Source organism: Equus przewalskii, chromosome 13 (genome assembly GCF_037783145.1).
Source record: "Equus przewalskii isolate Varuska chromosome 13, EquPr2, whole genome shotgun sequence".
Classification (NCBI taxonomy): Eukaryota; Metazoa; Chordata; class Mammalia; order Perissodactyla; family Equidae; genus Equus; species Equus przewalskii.
The window spans coordinates 91,054,288-91,069,612 of record NC_091843.1 but is presented as its reverse complement, the minus strand read 5'-3'; the positions used below and the strand labels follow the sequence as shown (position 1 = coordinate 91,069,612).

The 15,325-nt window shown below is 47.1% G+C and overlaps 1 protein-coding gene across 3 annotated transcripts in view; it reads left to right on the top strand.

Annotated features, from left to right (window-relative positions):
* Window positions 1-14,894, top strand: part of MAP1B (microtubule associated protein 1B) — an 89,171-nt gene extending 74,277 nt beyond the window's left edge. For all 3 annotated transcript variants that reach the window (XM_008539775.2, XM_070569876.1, XM_008539776.2), the window contains 3 exons: window positions 297-6,810; window positions 8,947-9,185; window positions 10,424-14,894. In XM_008539775.2, the coding sequence (XP_008537997.2) occupies window positions 297-6,810; window positions 8,947-9,185; window positions 10,424-10,579 (6,909 nt within the window). In that variant the 3' untranslated portion in view covers window positions 10,580-14,894. The remainder of the gene's footprint in view (window positions 1-296; window positions 6,811-8,946; window positions 9,186-10,423) is intronic.
* Window positions 14,895-15,325: the final 431 nt, after the last annotated feature.

Here is a 15,325-nt window from a genome sequence, read left to right as displayed (position 1 = left end):
AACTAAAGCAGAGTGCTGGAGTTCCCCTTCTGGGCCGGAACAGATCCGGGAGGGCTCTCAGGGGAGGTGCTGGCACGGAGGGGTGGTTGAGGCAGAAAGGTGCAGTCGAGGGGTGAGGACAGGCTGTTCACCTACCAGTGTGGAATATTTCAGCGTTGACCCAACCAGCATCTCGGAAATCAGCCCCACGTGCATCCATTGATTCTACAACATCTAGTAATAGATGGAGATGATCAGTGATGACAGTCACTTAAACCTTTTCCTACTTTCTTTCTTATTATTTTTTTAAATCCCAGATTGGGGAATTACTGAGCACGACCCATCCTGCCAACAAAGCCAGCTTAACCCTGTTCTGTCCCGAAGAAGGGGACTGGAAGAACTCCAATCTTGACAGACACAATCTCCAAGACTTCATCAATATTAAACTCAACTCAGCTTCTATATTGCCGGAAATGGAAGGACTTTCCGAGTTTACGGAGTATCTCTCGGAGTCAGTGGAAGTCCCATCTCCCTTTGATATCCTAGAACCTCCCACATCGGGTGGGTTCCTAAAGCTCTCTAAGCCTTGTTGTTACATTTTTCCCGGAGGGAGGGGCGATTCTGCGTTGTTCGCAGTGAATGGATTCAATATGCTCATCAACGGAGGATCAGAAAGGAAATCCTGCTTCTGGAAGCTCATCCGACACTTGGACAGAGTGGACTCCATCCTGCTCACCCACATTGGGGATGACAATTTGCCTGGAATAAACAGCATGCTACAGCGGAAAATTGCAGAGCTCGAGGAAGAACAGTCCCAGGGCTCCACCACAAATAGTGACTGGATGAAAAACCTCATCTCCCCTGACTTAGGAGTTGTATTTCTCAATGTACCCGAAAATCTGAAAAACCCAGAGCCAAACATCAAGATGAAGAGAAGCACAGAAGAAGCTTGCTTCACTCTCCAGTACCTAAACAAATTGTCCATGAAGCCGGAGCCTCTATTCAGAAGTGTTGGCAATACCATTGATCCCGTCATTCTTTTCCAAAAAATGGGAGTTGGTAAACTTGAGATGTACGTGCTTAACCCAGTCAAGAACAGCAAGGAAATGCAGTATTTTATGCAGCAGTGGACCGGCACCAACAAAGACAAGGCTGAACTAACCCTGCCTAATGGCCAAGAGATAGATATCCCGATTTCCTGCCTAACTTCAGTCTCCTCTTTGATTGTCTGGCACCCAGCAAACCCTGCGGAGAAAATCATCCGTGTCCTGTTTCCAGGCAACAGTACCCAATACAATATCCTGGAAGGACTGGAAAAGCTCAAACATTTAGACTTCCTGAAACAGCCGCTGGCCACCCAGAAGGATCTAACTGGCCAGGTGGCCACTCCTACTGTGAAACAAGTAAAGCTGAAACAGAGAGCCGACAGCCGAGAAAGTCTGAAGCCAGCCACAAAACCACTTCCCAGCAAATCTGTGCGAAAGGAGTCTAAAGAAGAAACCCCTGAAGTCACAAAAGCCAATCATGTGGAAAAGCCACCCAAAGTTGAAAGCAAAGAAAAGGTAACAGTGAAAAAAGACAAGCCAGTGAAAACAGAGACCAAACCTCCAGTGGCCGAAAAGGAGGTACCCAGCAAAGAAGAAGTGCCTCCAGTGAAGGCCGAGGGGGCTGACAAGCAAGGCACAGATGTCAAACCCAAAGTCGCCAAGGAGAAGACGGTGAAAAAGGAAACAAAGGCAAAACCTGAAGAAAAGAAAGAGGAGAAGGAAAAGCCAAAGAAAGAAGTCGCGAAAAAGGAGGACAAAACACCTGTCAAGAAGGAGGAAAAACCAAAAAAAGAAGAGGTGAAAAAGGAGGTGAAAAAGGAAGTCAAGAAAGAGGAGAAAAAAGAAGTCAAGAAAGAGGTTAAGAAGGAAACCCCCCTGAAGGAAGCCAAGAAGGAAGTTAAGAAGGAAGAAAAGAAGGAAATTAAAAAGGAAGAAAAGGAGCCCAAAAAAGAAATTAAGAAAGTTCCTAAAGATTCAAAGAAATCAACAACTCCTGTATCCGAAGCAAAAAAACCAGCCGCATTAAAACCAAAAGTACCGAAGAAGGAAGAGCCTGTCAAGAAAGAGTCTGTTGCTGCCGGGAAGCCAAAGGAGAAGGGGAAAGTTAAGGTCGTTAAGAAGGAGGGCAAGGCGGCAGAGGCTGCGGTGGCCGCTGTCGGCACTGTGGCCACCGCAGCAGCTGTGGCAGCAGCAGCTGGAATAGCAACCACTGGTCCTGCCAAAGAGCTCGAAGCTGAGAGGTCCCTTATGTCCTCCCCTGAGGATCTGACCAAGGACTTTGAAGAGTTAAAGGCTGAAGAAGTCGACGTAGCAAGAGACATGAAGCCTCAGCTGGAGCTGATTGAAGACGAGGAGAAGCTGAAGGAGACCGAGCCAGTCGAAGCCTATGTCATCCAGAAAGAGACGGAAGTCATCAAAGGTCCTGCTGAGTCCCCGGATGAGGGCATCACCACCACCGAAGGGGAGGGTGAATGTGAGCAGACCCCCGAGGAGCTAGAGCCAGTCGAGAAGCAGGGGGTGGACGACATCGAAAAATTTGAAGACGAAGGAGCAGGTTTTGAAGAATCCTCAGAGGCTGGAGACTACGAAGAGAAGGCAGAAACTGAGGAGGCTGAGGAGCCAGAAGAAGACGGTGAAGAAACCGTGTGCGTGAGCACCTCCAAGCACAGCCCCGTGGAGGAGGAGGAGGAAAGCACGAAGGCCGAGGCCGACGTGCACATCAAGGAGAAGAGGGAGTCTGTGACCAGTGGTGATGACCGAGCGGAAGAAGACATGGACGAGGCAGTGGAGAAAGGAGAAGCTGAACAATCTGAAGAGGAGGCTGATGAGGAGGACAGAGCTGAGGATGCCAGAGAGGAAGAATATGAGCCTGAAAAAGTCGAAGCTGAAGATTATGTGATGGCCGTGGTGGACAAGGCTGCGGAGGCTGGTGGTGCTGAGGATCAGTATGGATTCCTGACCACCTCAGCCAAGCCACTGGGAGCCCAGTCTCCTGCCCGAGAACCTGCGTCTTCAATTCACGATGAGACTTTACCTGGAGGCTCGGAGAGTGAGGCCACCGCTTCCGATGAGGAGAATCGAGAAGACCAGCCTGAAGAATTCACTGCCACCTCCGGCTACACTCAGTCTACCATTGAGATATCCAGTGAGCCCACCCCAATGGATGAGATGTCTACTCCTCGCGACGTGATGAGTGATGAGACCAACAATGAAGAGACAGAGTCCCCATCTCAAGAATTTGTAAACATCACCAAATTTGAGTCTTCACTGTATTCTCAGGAATACTCCAAACCTGCTGTTACATCACTCAATGGATTATCCGAAGGGTCAAAAACAGATGCCACTGACGGCAAGGATTACAATGCCTCAGCCTCCACCATCTCACCACCCTCATCCATGGAGGAAGACAAATTTATCAAATCAGCTCTCCGTGATGCTTACTGCTCTGAAGAGCAAGACGTGAAAGCCAGTGCCACGTTGGAGATCAAAGACACCGTCTCAGCAGTTTCAGATGAAAAACTTAGTCCGTCCAAGAGCCCGTCGCTGAGTCCATCTCCGCCGTCACCCATAGAGAAGACTCCTCTGGGTGAACGCAGTGTGAACTTTTCTCTGACACCCAATGAGATTCAAGTCTCAGCAGAGGCGGAAGCAGTCCCAGTGTCTCCTGAAGTGACCCAAGAAGTAGTTGAAGAACAATGTGCTAGCCCTGAGGAGAAGACCCTGGAAGTGGTGTCTCCATCTCAGTCTGTGACTGGCAGTGCTGGCCACACACCTTACTACCAGTCTCCCACCGAGGAGAAATCTAGTCACCTCCCCACAGAAGTCATTGAAAAACCACCAGCAGTTCCAGTGAGTTTTGAATTCAGTGAAGCCAAAGATGACAGTGAACGGGCTTCCATAAGCCCCATGGATGAACCTGTGCCTGACTCGGAGTCTCCTATTGAAAAAGTGTTGTCTCCCTTACGGAGCCCTCCCCTAATTGGATCCGAGTCTGCATATGACAGTTTCCTCAGTGCTGACGACAAGGCTCCTGTTAGAGGTCCTGAAAGCCCCTTTGAAGGAAAGAATGGAAAACAAGACTTTCCAGACCAAATAAGTCCAGTTTCAGATACGACTTCCACTGGTCTTTTCCAAGACAAACAGGAAGGGAAAAGCACGGACTTTATACCGATCAAGGAAGACTTTGGTCAAGAAAAGAAAACTGACGATATTGAAGCCATGAGTTCTCAAGCCGGACTGGCCTTCGATGAAAGGAAGTTAGGAGGAGATGTTTCTCCTTCACAAATAGATGTCAGTCAGTTTGGCTCTTTGAAGGAAGACACTAAGATGTCCATTTCCGAAGGCACTGTCTCAGACAAGTCAGCTACTCCTGTCGATGAAGGGGTAGCGGAAGACACATACTCCCATATGGAGGGCGTGGCCTCCGTCTCCACCGCCTCCGTGGCAACAAGCTCCTTTCCAGAGCCAACAACAGATGACGTGTCTCCTTCCCTGCACGCTGAGGTGGGCTCCCCACATTCCACGGAAGTGGACGACTCCCTGTCAGTGTCCGTCGTGCAGACGCCTACCACTTTCCAGGAAACGGAAATGTCTCCGTCTAAAGAGGAGTGCCCAAGACCAATGTCCATTTCTCCACCGGACTTCTCCCCTAAAACAGCCAAATCCAGGACACCAGTTCAAGACCACCGATCTGAACAATCTTCCATGTCCATTGAATTTGGCCAAGAATCCCCTGAGCATTCCCTCGCCATGGACTTCAGTCGTCAGTCTCCAGATCAGCCTACGGTGGGTGCGGGTATGCTTCACATCACTGAGAATGGGCCAACCGAGGTGGACTACAGTCCTTCTGACCTGCAGGACTCCAGTTTATCACACAAGATACCGCCAACGGAGGAGCCGTCCTACACCCAGGATAACGACCTTTCGGAGCTCATCTCAGTGTCTCAGGTCGAGGCCTCCCCATCCACCTCTTCCGCACACACCCCTTCTCAGATAGCTTCTCCTCTCCAAGAAGACACTCTATCCGATGTCGTTCCTCCCAGAGATATATCCTTATATGCCTCGCTCACCTCTGAAAAAGTGCAAAGTCTGGAAGGAGAGAAGCTCTCCCCAAAATCCGATATCTCTCCACTCACCCCAAGAGAGTCCTCTCCTTTATACTCACCTAGTTTCTCAGATTCTACCTCTGCAGTCAAAGAGAGCATAGCAGCGTGCCACACTCCGTCTCCTCCGCCAACAGATGCAGCATCTGCAGAGCCCTACGGCTTCCGTGCCTCCATGTTATTTGATACGATGCAACACCATCTGGCCTTGAGCAGAGATTTGACCACATCTGGCGTGGAGAAGGACAGTGGAGGGAAGACCCCTGGTGACTTCAGCTATGCCTATCAAAAGCCTGAGCAAACAACCAGGTCCCCAGATGAAGAAGGTTACGACTATGAGTCTTACGAGAAAACCGCCCGGACCCCAGATGTGAGTGGCTATTACTATGAGAAGACAGATATAACCACAAAATCTCCAAGTGACAGCAGCTACCCCTATGAGACCATTGAGAAAACCACCGAGAGTCCTGAAGATGGTGGCTATGCCTATGAAATTACTGGAAAGACCACACGGACCCCCGAAGAGGGTGGGTACTCCTATGAGATAAGTGAAAAGACGATCAGGACCCCTGAAGTGAGTGGCTACAGCTATGAAAAGACTGAGAGGTCTAGAAAGCTCCTGGATGACATCAGCAATGGCTATGATGACTCCGAAAACGGTGGCCACACACTTGGGGATTCCAGCTACTCTTATGAGACCACAGAGAAAGTTGCCAGTTTCCCCGAGTCTGAAAGTTATTCCTACGAGACATCTACTGCCACTGCACGATCCCCTGATGCTCCCACGTACGGTTATGAGACTGCAGAGAGAATCCCTGGGACCCCCCAGGCGTCCGCATACGCCTATGAGACTTCAGACCAGTGCTACACGGCAGAAAAGAAGTCCCCCTCAGAGGCTCGCCAGGATGTCGACTTGTGCCTAGTGTCCTCCTGTGAATACAAGCACCCCAAGACAGAGCTGTCGCCCTCCTTCATCAATCCGAATCCTCTCGAGTGGTTTGCCAGCGAAGAGCCGACGGAAGAATCCGAGAAGCCCCTCACCCAGTCAGGGGCAGCCCCGCCGCCTCCAGGAGGAAAGCCGCAGGGGCGACAGTGTGATGAAACCCCTCCCACCTCTGTCAGCGAGTCAGCCCCATCCCAGACTGACTCCGATGTGCCCCCGGAGACTGAAGAGTGCCCCTCCATCACAGCTGATGCAAATATCGACTCTGAAGATGAATCGGAAACCATCCCCACAGACAAAACCGTCACGTACAAACACATGGACCCCCCTCCGGCCCCCATGCAGGACCGCAGCCCTTCTCCGCGCCACCCCGACGTGTCCATGATGGACCCGGAGGCCTTGGCCATTGAGCAGAACCTGGGCAAAGCTCTGAAGAAAGACCTGAAAGAGAAGACCAAAACCAAAAAGCCAGGTACAAAGACCAAGTCGTCGTCACCTGTTAAGAAGGCCGATGGGAAGTCCAAGCCCTCTGCGGCTTCGCCCAAGCCAGCCGGCTTGAAAGAGTCCTCAGACAAGGTGTCCAGGGTGGCTTCTCCCAAGAAGAAAGAATCTGTGGAAAAAGCCACGAAAACCGCCCCGACTCCCGAGGTCAAAGCTGCACGTGGGGAAGAGAAAGACAAGGAGACGAAGAACGCCGCCAACACCTCCACGTCCAAGTCGGTGAAGACCGCGACAGCAGGTAGGTGGCAGGGCTGGCCTCCAGACACAGGCTGTGGCTACGCTGCTTTTAAGTGGAGCCTCTCAACTTCCACTGACCTTGTGCCAGGGAGGTGAGAGGGCGCAACTCGCTGCTGTCCGTCCCCTTTACTATTCTTTTCTGCTAGAAGTTACGGATCTCAGCCCGACGTGGCCCTTGGGCTTGGGGATAGCTCAGCCTACGGCCCAGACAGCTCTGATGCACCAGATGCCGCTCCTGGGTCTGTTCCATTCCGCAGCCCGGCAGCCACGGCCTCGTTCTGAGTCTTCAGAACCAAAGGCTGTGTTTCATTCTCCTCTGGAAGACTATGCAGTGCTGGCTTTAGCCACACTGGCCCCAGAATCAAGCTGAGGTGACCCAGGCCAGCTCCCAAAGGCCTAGGGAGAACCCGAGTTCCAAATCAAGCCTGGGATGACCAGTGTAGGCCCAAGATTGAGGTTCTGTTTCTTTTATAAAATTCTTTTTAAATAGTTATAACATTTTAAAGTTAAAAATTGTAAAGTTTTTAATTAAAAAAAAAAGTCATCAGACTGGAGATGCGTCCCCATTAGAGGCAGTGCTGTGCTTTTCTGCCACCGAAGAGCATCATTTCAGTTGACCAGTGGGTACCCGGCACATGGGAGGCTCTCCCGACCCCCTCCCGCCCCAGCCTCACTGAGAGACACAGAACCCGGATTCAGATGGAAAGTCCGCTTGGCAGGAGCAGACGTCTCTGACTGCTGAGCAGTCCCATTTCGGTCCTGATTCCCAGATTTGTCAGGCTCTCAGCAGTCATCTGGGTTTTTGACGGCCCAGCCTCATCTTGTTGCTTCAGACCAGTCAGAGGGACTTGCATTAACACATTTTATTCACTTTACATACTTGTTCAGGTTATGTTGTTACAAACTAACATAAATTGGCCCAAATGTGTAAAGCAAAAAATAAGTAAAATTTCCTTGATTTATTAGGGTAAATCTGATAAATGAACCTTTGGGACTTTCAAATTCAGTACATTTTAGGAAGTATTAGTTACAGCTGCAAATTTTTACTTTAAGTAACATGGATCATCAATTTCAAGACAATTCTCAGATTTCCTCTTTTTACACACATGTGGAAGACAAACTGAATTTGTTCACGCTTAGAATTAATGGAAACCCACCAGATAATTAACCCCTTGGTCTGAAAGAGCTGACGACTGACCTGCACTTAGGAGAAAAATGAAACCATCCAAACAGATGAAAACCAACTGAAATTGGCTACGAAACTTGCCAAGTATACACTAGCCCACACGATTGATTTTTTTAAAACACTTTTTGTCATTTAAAGAGAGAATTTTAAGGCAAGGTAAGGAAGATGAGTTGGTCTAAATTTACTTGGAAGATGCTTTTCCAGTAGGTTTCTAAAAAGACAAAACTGCACCGTTGATTGACTTTTAAGACCAGCCTGGGTCGACTTCTGGCAGCTCCCGTCGTGCTTCTGTGAGAAGCCCTCCTTTGCTCCTTTGGTGTGGATGGGAGGGATGTTGTGTGTAAGGGAAAGCGGCAGAGATTTTTAATTAGAAGAAATGTAACTCGCAAACTTCCACGTGTTAGAGTTCTGTGCAAAGGACAGAATCAGCATTTCATCAGTTTATGAAGGAGGTTAAGGAGCTGAAGGCCTTGGAAATCAGATGAAGTTAAGATCTGGCCGTTGACCAGGTCAAATGTTAGGGTATAGTATTCGGCTGTGGGCAAAAGTGCTCTTAAATAAGGTCCTGACATGGATTACCGACTGCTGAACTATGGTTACCAAATGCAGATGCTTCCTTTGCCTTTTAAAATCTGTTTCTTAGATCACCTTTCAAATTAAGATACACACTAGTAGCCCTTTTAGGAAGCGTATTACTATCTAGTTCCATCTTTTGGGAGGGCCTTGAAACTCTTCCTACTTCCTAATGGGTTGTCCCCGAAGGGAGACCATCCCATTCTTCGTTTCTCCTGTTGGCGTGGTGAACCACCATGTTGTTTCCTCAGATTGCCAGAGGGAAGTGCCGGGTCCCTCCTCTGTGTGTCCTAGAGGGACCTTCCTGTGCACGAGCACAAATGGGTCTCTTCGCATTCCTGTGACCCGGCTTTCTCTGCTTTTGTTTATTTACCAAAGGACCAGGGACCACCAAGACGGCCAAGCCCTCCGCTGTGCCCCCAGGCCCCCCTGTGTACTTGGACCTGTGCTATATTCCCAACCACAGCAACAGTAAGAATGTTGATGTCGAGTTTTTCAAGAGAGTGAGGTCGTCCTACTACGTGGTGAGTGGGAATGACCCCGCTGCCGAGGAGCCCAGCCGGGCTGTCCTGGATGCCTTGTTGGAAGGGAAGGCCCAGTGGGGCAGCAACATGCAGGTAAGAGCTCCAGGCCTGTGTCTGCACTTCATGTGGAGCTGTGTCCAGAGGCAGAGGGAAGGATTATGTTTATGATAATAGGGTAATGTTTATGATAAATAGAGGCAACGTTATGATTGTGGGTCCACATGAGGTGCCCCAGGGGTCTGTCACACGGGAAACATCCTGGGGACAGAGTGGATTTAACATGTAGAAGATAGTCTAGAATATTCTTGGCACTGCCAGTAATTACAGACTTGGAGGAAAAGGCCCTTCACCACCCTGAGGCATAATTCATTTATCTGAAAAATGGGCCCAAGACTACTTGCCCTTCACCCTAATACACCAAGAGTACATGTGTATGAACCAAAGCGGTCATATCTCCCGCGAGAGCTGCTAAGGGCTTGTCTTTCCTCCTTGGTGTTTCACGATTGACCAAAGCCAGGAATATGGCCATTTAGAAAATCAGCTGTCCATGTGAAATCCAGGAGCAATGCTGAAAACGGGCCCCAACAGGACACCCCCAACTCCCACACATCATGACCGGCCACGAACCACTCGCTCTTTCAGCTATGATTTTTGCTTAGCAGAATTTTACTTGTGGTTCTGTATAGTCGCCTAGTCAAATGTGTTTGCATAACGTTAAATAGAATTACTTGTTATTTAATCATATGAAATCGAATGAGAAGCACCCAGCGGCCTCTTAATGAATACTAGATGGAATTTTTACTATTCAAGCCAGCACCCAATCACCTACCCCACTCCTCCATCCCCAACCATACACACAAATCGGAGGTACGAGTCTTTGTTCTCAGGATGAAATGTTACTTACACACAACTAGAGGGGTTTGAGCTTCAGTAATAACTAAAGATCGGTGGATTCCATATGCAAGATCTTGAGTGCAAGCTGACTGGTTGTGTTAAAGGAAATAAAAGAAATTCCACGTTACCTGAGTACTTCTTCTCTTGACACTAAAGAATTGAAAAACCAACAGTGAATATAGATGAACTAATTGACTAGTCATGAGTTGCTTTTGGCCCTAATCTTCAACTCCCCCAGGAAAACTAATTTTTTTGCAGCTTTATTCTGGTTCCTGGAAAATGTAAGTTGAAAAGTCCTTTGTATTTCTTAAGGAAAATAGAAGATTTTTCTTTCTTTTCCCTTCTTCTTCTAATGGTCTCATTAATACCTCGTTGTTCCATTTTTTCATCTGATTTCTGGCTCTGCCCTTAAACAGCTATTTTCCATCTCCCTGCAGGTGACTTTGATCCCTACTCATGACTCAGAAGTGATGCGGGAGTGGTACCAGGAGACCCACGAGAAGCAGCAGGACCTCAGCATCATGGTCCTGGCGAGCAGCAGCACGGTGGTGATGCAGGACGAGTCCTTCCCTGCGTGCAAGATTGAGCTGTAGACGCCGCGGCCAGCCACGCCACAGGAGCTGAACTTTGTTTCCAGAAATTCTTCACTTTGAAACCACCTTTTCTAAAAAGTCAATTCATCTAAACAAGTCACTGAACTGTTACCTGCCAAACGCTATACTGTATCACGGTGATGCAAGTCACTAATATTTCTCAGTTTTTGCTGATTGCTAAGGGAAGTAACAGTATTCCCACAATAGGGTTCAAGTTACTGCAAAATTACCTACCCCAGTTCATCTCTGCCGAACATTTGGAAACCATGCACTAGCAAACCCAGCTGACTTCTGCTAGGTAGAGGCGTTTGTCTTAGAGAGAGAGTGAGAGAGAGAGCGTGCAAAGAAAGAGATGCGGGGGGAGAGAGAGAGAGAGAGAGAGGGAATGAGGAAGAAAAGGAATGCGAGAGAAGGCGATGGAATGGTGGAGTGCTGGTGAGACACCCAGAGAGAGAGAGCAGGGTGCGGTAAGGGGGAGAAAACAGCCAACCACTGGTCTGCGTTTTCTCAGGCAGTGTGTGTTTTGGTCTACACAGGCAGAGGTTTCCACGTGTGTCAGTCTGAGTCCTCAAAAAGGATCTTAATTTTCTAAAACAAGTCGGCTGGAAGAAAACAAAAAGAACAAAACTCGTCATGAGGGCATGGGAGATTTTCATGCCTTAATTAAGCTCCTTCTGTTTGAAGGCTGCACACTGACATAACACAGTGAGTAGACTGGACATGCAAGTGGTTTGAACCCCATTCAGAACGCTCAGACTCTTCAGACACGCGAGTCGACTGGTCTAAGGCATGCTCCCAGCACTTGCGCACCCAGGTAGTCCACTCGAGTCCATTCACCTGCATGCGGAAACACCCAAGTCCACCCCAATTCACAAGCAAATACCAAAGCAGTTGGGAGTACACACAGTGGACAGTTGCCTTAGGAAGTGACTTGAATGTACAAAGATACTTGATGCACTTATTTTTTAATGTGAGACAGCAAGTTTATAAAACATCCGTGTAGGATTGTAGATACTCCAGTGGAAGGAGCATGTGTGCGTGCGTGGGGGGCTAGAAGCTGATCTGATGGGCACAGCGCTTGCTAGGATGCTGAGTCATGGGTGTCGAATGCTGAGTCATGCGTGTCGAATGCCGCCGCAGTGCACCCGCGGCCCCTCAGCCAAACCAGCGGAGCCTTTCGCAGCTTCTTCACTACTGCAAGTTCAAGACTGAAAGGGCGTCTACGATCAGAACTGGGCAAACAGTGAATCTTAGGGTGGACGAGGTTCTCGGCAAGTGTACAGAATTTACCTTCCTGTGTCTTACATTGGCTTTTTTTTTTAAATCTTCCATTAATTTCAGCATAATTATGGGAACAAGTGTACAGAAGAATTTTTTTTTAGCTATGTGAGAATTTTCATAGATGAACTTTTTAACAAATGTTTTCATTTACAGGAAAATGCAAAGAAAATTTTCAAGTGACAGTCTTTTTTTTTTTAAGTGTTTCGTAAGACAAAAAAAAAGAATACTGTTTTTTTGAAGTTCTGGTGAGATTGAAGTCTGACATTTGCAGTAATAATATTTATTAAAAGCCCATAACTACCAGGAATAGTGACACCTCCCACCCCTCGATTCCCATAACACGAAATCTGAGTATGCGCTGTTTGAGAGTGGGGCGAACGGCATGGCAGGCTACTTTTCCAGGCCTTTGCAAGTCCATCACCCAGGGGTGTCCTACAGACTTCTTGCAAGATCTTCAGCCATGAGGTGAAAGAGCCAAGACAAAGAACCACGTTCAAAGAACCTTAGCGAGAATTTGCTTTGGGGTTTCCTTTTCTGGAAAAAAAACAAGAGAAATAATACATTGAAAGCAAATGAGTTCCCACCTCCTCCGGTTCCCCATGTGGAGTTCAGAGATCATGTCCTGCATTGTCACCGCTGAACGAGGAACCTGGGCAGCCAGGGCGTGATTTAGACTCTCGCCGAGTGTGCAGTGCAGATCCGCGTGCCGGCGTTCAGACGGGCACTCTTCCCGGTGGCAGCCACGCCGTGCTGTCACATTGCATTTCTTGCAGACTCTAAATCTACGGAGTAGTGAACAACGACCTCATTTTATTTTCTATGTTAGTTATTTATTTCAAAATTAACGTTTTAGTTTATTTTTGTCTGATAAGTGTATGTTTTGCACTGCTAACTACCATGAGGGTTTAAACAACGCTTCTTCGGGGTCCCTTCACTGAGGACCTATGTAGTCTACTTAATGCTGTGAATTACATTTTTCAAATGTTTAATTTTTTAAAAGAATTAATATTCTATTTTTTCTTTTAGGCTTCTCTAGAAATGCAGCTTTTATTTATTACCCCATTTCTTTCAAGTAAGTCCTTAAAAACAACACATTGATTAAGGGTACAAAAAGTTAGCACACGATGGAAAACTCATTGTGACACAAATGGATTTCAGTGAGTATAAACTGATCTGCCTCAGATTTATTTTATGAGACAACCTAAGATATTCAACATAGTTATTTAATGATTAGTTGTTAAGTTGGTCCACATACTACATGGGAAGAGAGACAGGTTTCCAGCCTTCTTGCCAAATCCAGACCCCTGGCTGATTTTTCTTTGATAGAAGATGGAATTATTTTCCAATTTCCCAAATTAAATTTATTTAACATGTACATTATTTTGCTTTAAAAAAATACAAATGTTTTAGGAAAATTATATCCAGTCTTCAAATATAACCATTCTATCCCACTCTTTTTTTTTTTTTCTTTTCTTTTCTTTTCTTTTTTGCTATGGGATTTAATGGGAAAGATAGACAAACCTGTCAGTGCTCAGCCGGCTTTCTTCCACTGAGACAGAGCAGCACCTTTCTCCATCTGCTGTTCTCAGTGCCGAGCACAGAGCCTGAGTCTACCAGGAAAACCAACATTTGCAGTACAGGTTGTTCCTGTGCTTCCAGACCCCTTTCCTACCTGTGTGACTAACCTAATTTTGCTAGTTCCATCAGTACACAATTAGTTTGCCCACAGCATCACAATGGACCATGAACATTCATGGTGAGACCTAGAGATTGACACAGACTTCTAGGAGCTCAGTTCATATCGATCACTTCATCCAGTTGTATAGATTGAATTTTGGAGTGGAAGGAGTTTACACTCTGTTTAACTGATGGCATTCCATGGAGGTAGCACTCCTGGTCATGACCTTTTTGGTAGTATTCTTAAACAAAATTCCAGAGACTAAATGTTAGCGATGATCCTCCATTTTCAATTTTAACTAATTCTATCCCCTTTCTCAAAACCCAACCCCTGTGCATGCTTTCTCAGTCTCGTGGTGGACTGGGTACAATGACTGACTACCCCCCAAATGCCATTTTCCATGGAGTTCAAAAAATTTTTTTGTCTTAACCTTGCATATCATAGTGAATGGTTTCCCCAGTGTATATGAGTGTTTTAAGTGTCTCCAGTAGCTTACAGGGTTTAGGAGCTTTCCAATACTCACGTCATAAGATTTAATCATTTGCTAATGGAAATGTTACCACCTTCCATTTCCCCTTTATTACCAAATTCCGGCTCTCAGGAGCTGCTCCACAATTCTGAAATTGCTTTTCTTGATTCTCTTTAGTTGCCTGTTCACAAGAGGTTCTTGCTCAGTAATGATATTGTGAGTTAGATTAATAACTTTTTTTTGCGCTTCAGATTTAGAAGAAAAGATCCTGTTTCCATTCGAAAGGAACTGTAAGCTTTGATCTTTTAACCAACTGAACAACACACCAAAAGCAGCCCCGGGATGAGCATTTTTTGGAAAGCAATTAGGTTACTCACCTGGTATTAAAGCTGTTTACTACTAAGAAAATATCTGACTTTAAGTTAAAAGGCAGCATCAAAAACTGAAAAGGGAAAAAATAAATAGCTTCTCTGTACTCGTTCGGAGCTCCCCGAAACAGGAGCCGTGGAGAGGAGGCGTCGAGACCCGGCTGCCCTTGGGGACCACCCTGTGCTCCAGAGGCGTGCTCGCTGCCCGAGCACTCAGCACCTCTCCCCCGGCCCTGGAAAGACGTGGTGGAGCCCGCGGAGCAGCACCTCCCACTCCTCTCTCTTGTTCTGAATGGTGTTTGTGTCAGTCTGCAGCTGTGTATGGTATTATGTCTTATAATCCTGCATCACTTCTAGCCTATCCAGTCATATCTAATGTAGAAAATTAGTTTCCAGTGAAAGTAATATGTAGTGCTTTTATGATATTTGTGTGCAATATCCCCTCTTCCATTGAGGATATTTGATGTAAAAGAAAAAAAACTCAGTTCCACAATAAAATACAAAAGTGGCAAAAGCTAACGTGTGTGCCGGCTGCCTTTCGTTTTGAGTCCCTGAGTTGGGCTCATGGGGAGTTGGGGTTTGCCACCCCCAGAGGGAGGGGGCGGCGCGGCTTCATGCATGTGGGCTGACTGTGTTCTTTTCAGGGTGGGCTCCGGGCTTTTGGCAAACTGAGGAGAGGGTTCTGCTACTATTTCTATGCTTGCAACCTCATTATCTTTTATAACCAAGCCCTAGAGGACGCTGGGGCCTAATGACAGAAAATGGGAGAGAAGAGAAAGAGACCATTAAAATTATTGCTTAAAAAGAAAAAGTAAATAGACCACTGTAGTTGGAAGAGGAAACTGGGAGGGTTTCCTGCATGAACCACAATATAAACCCCAAACCGGGTCTTGATCCCAGCTCTGCCACACCGGCTGCGAGACCTCAGTCACTTTTTCCATCCAGAGTCC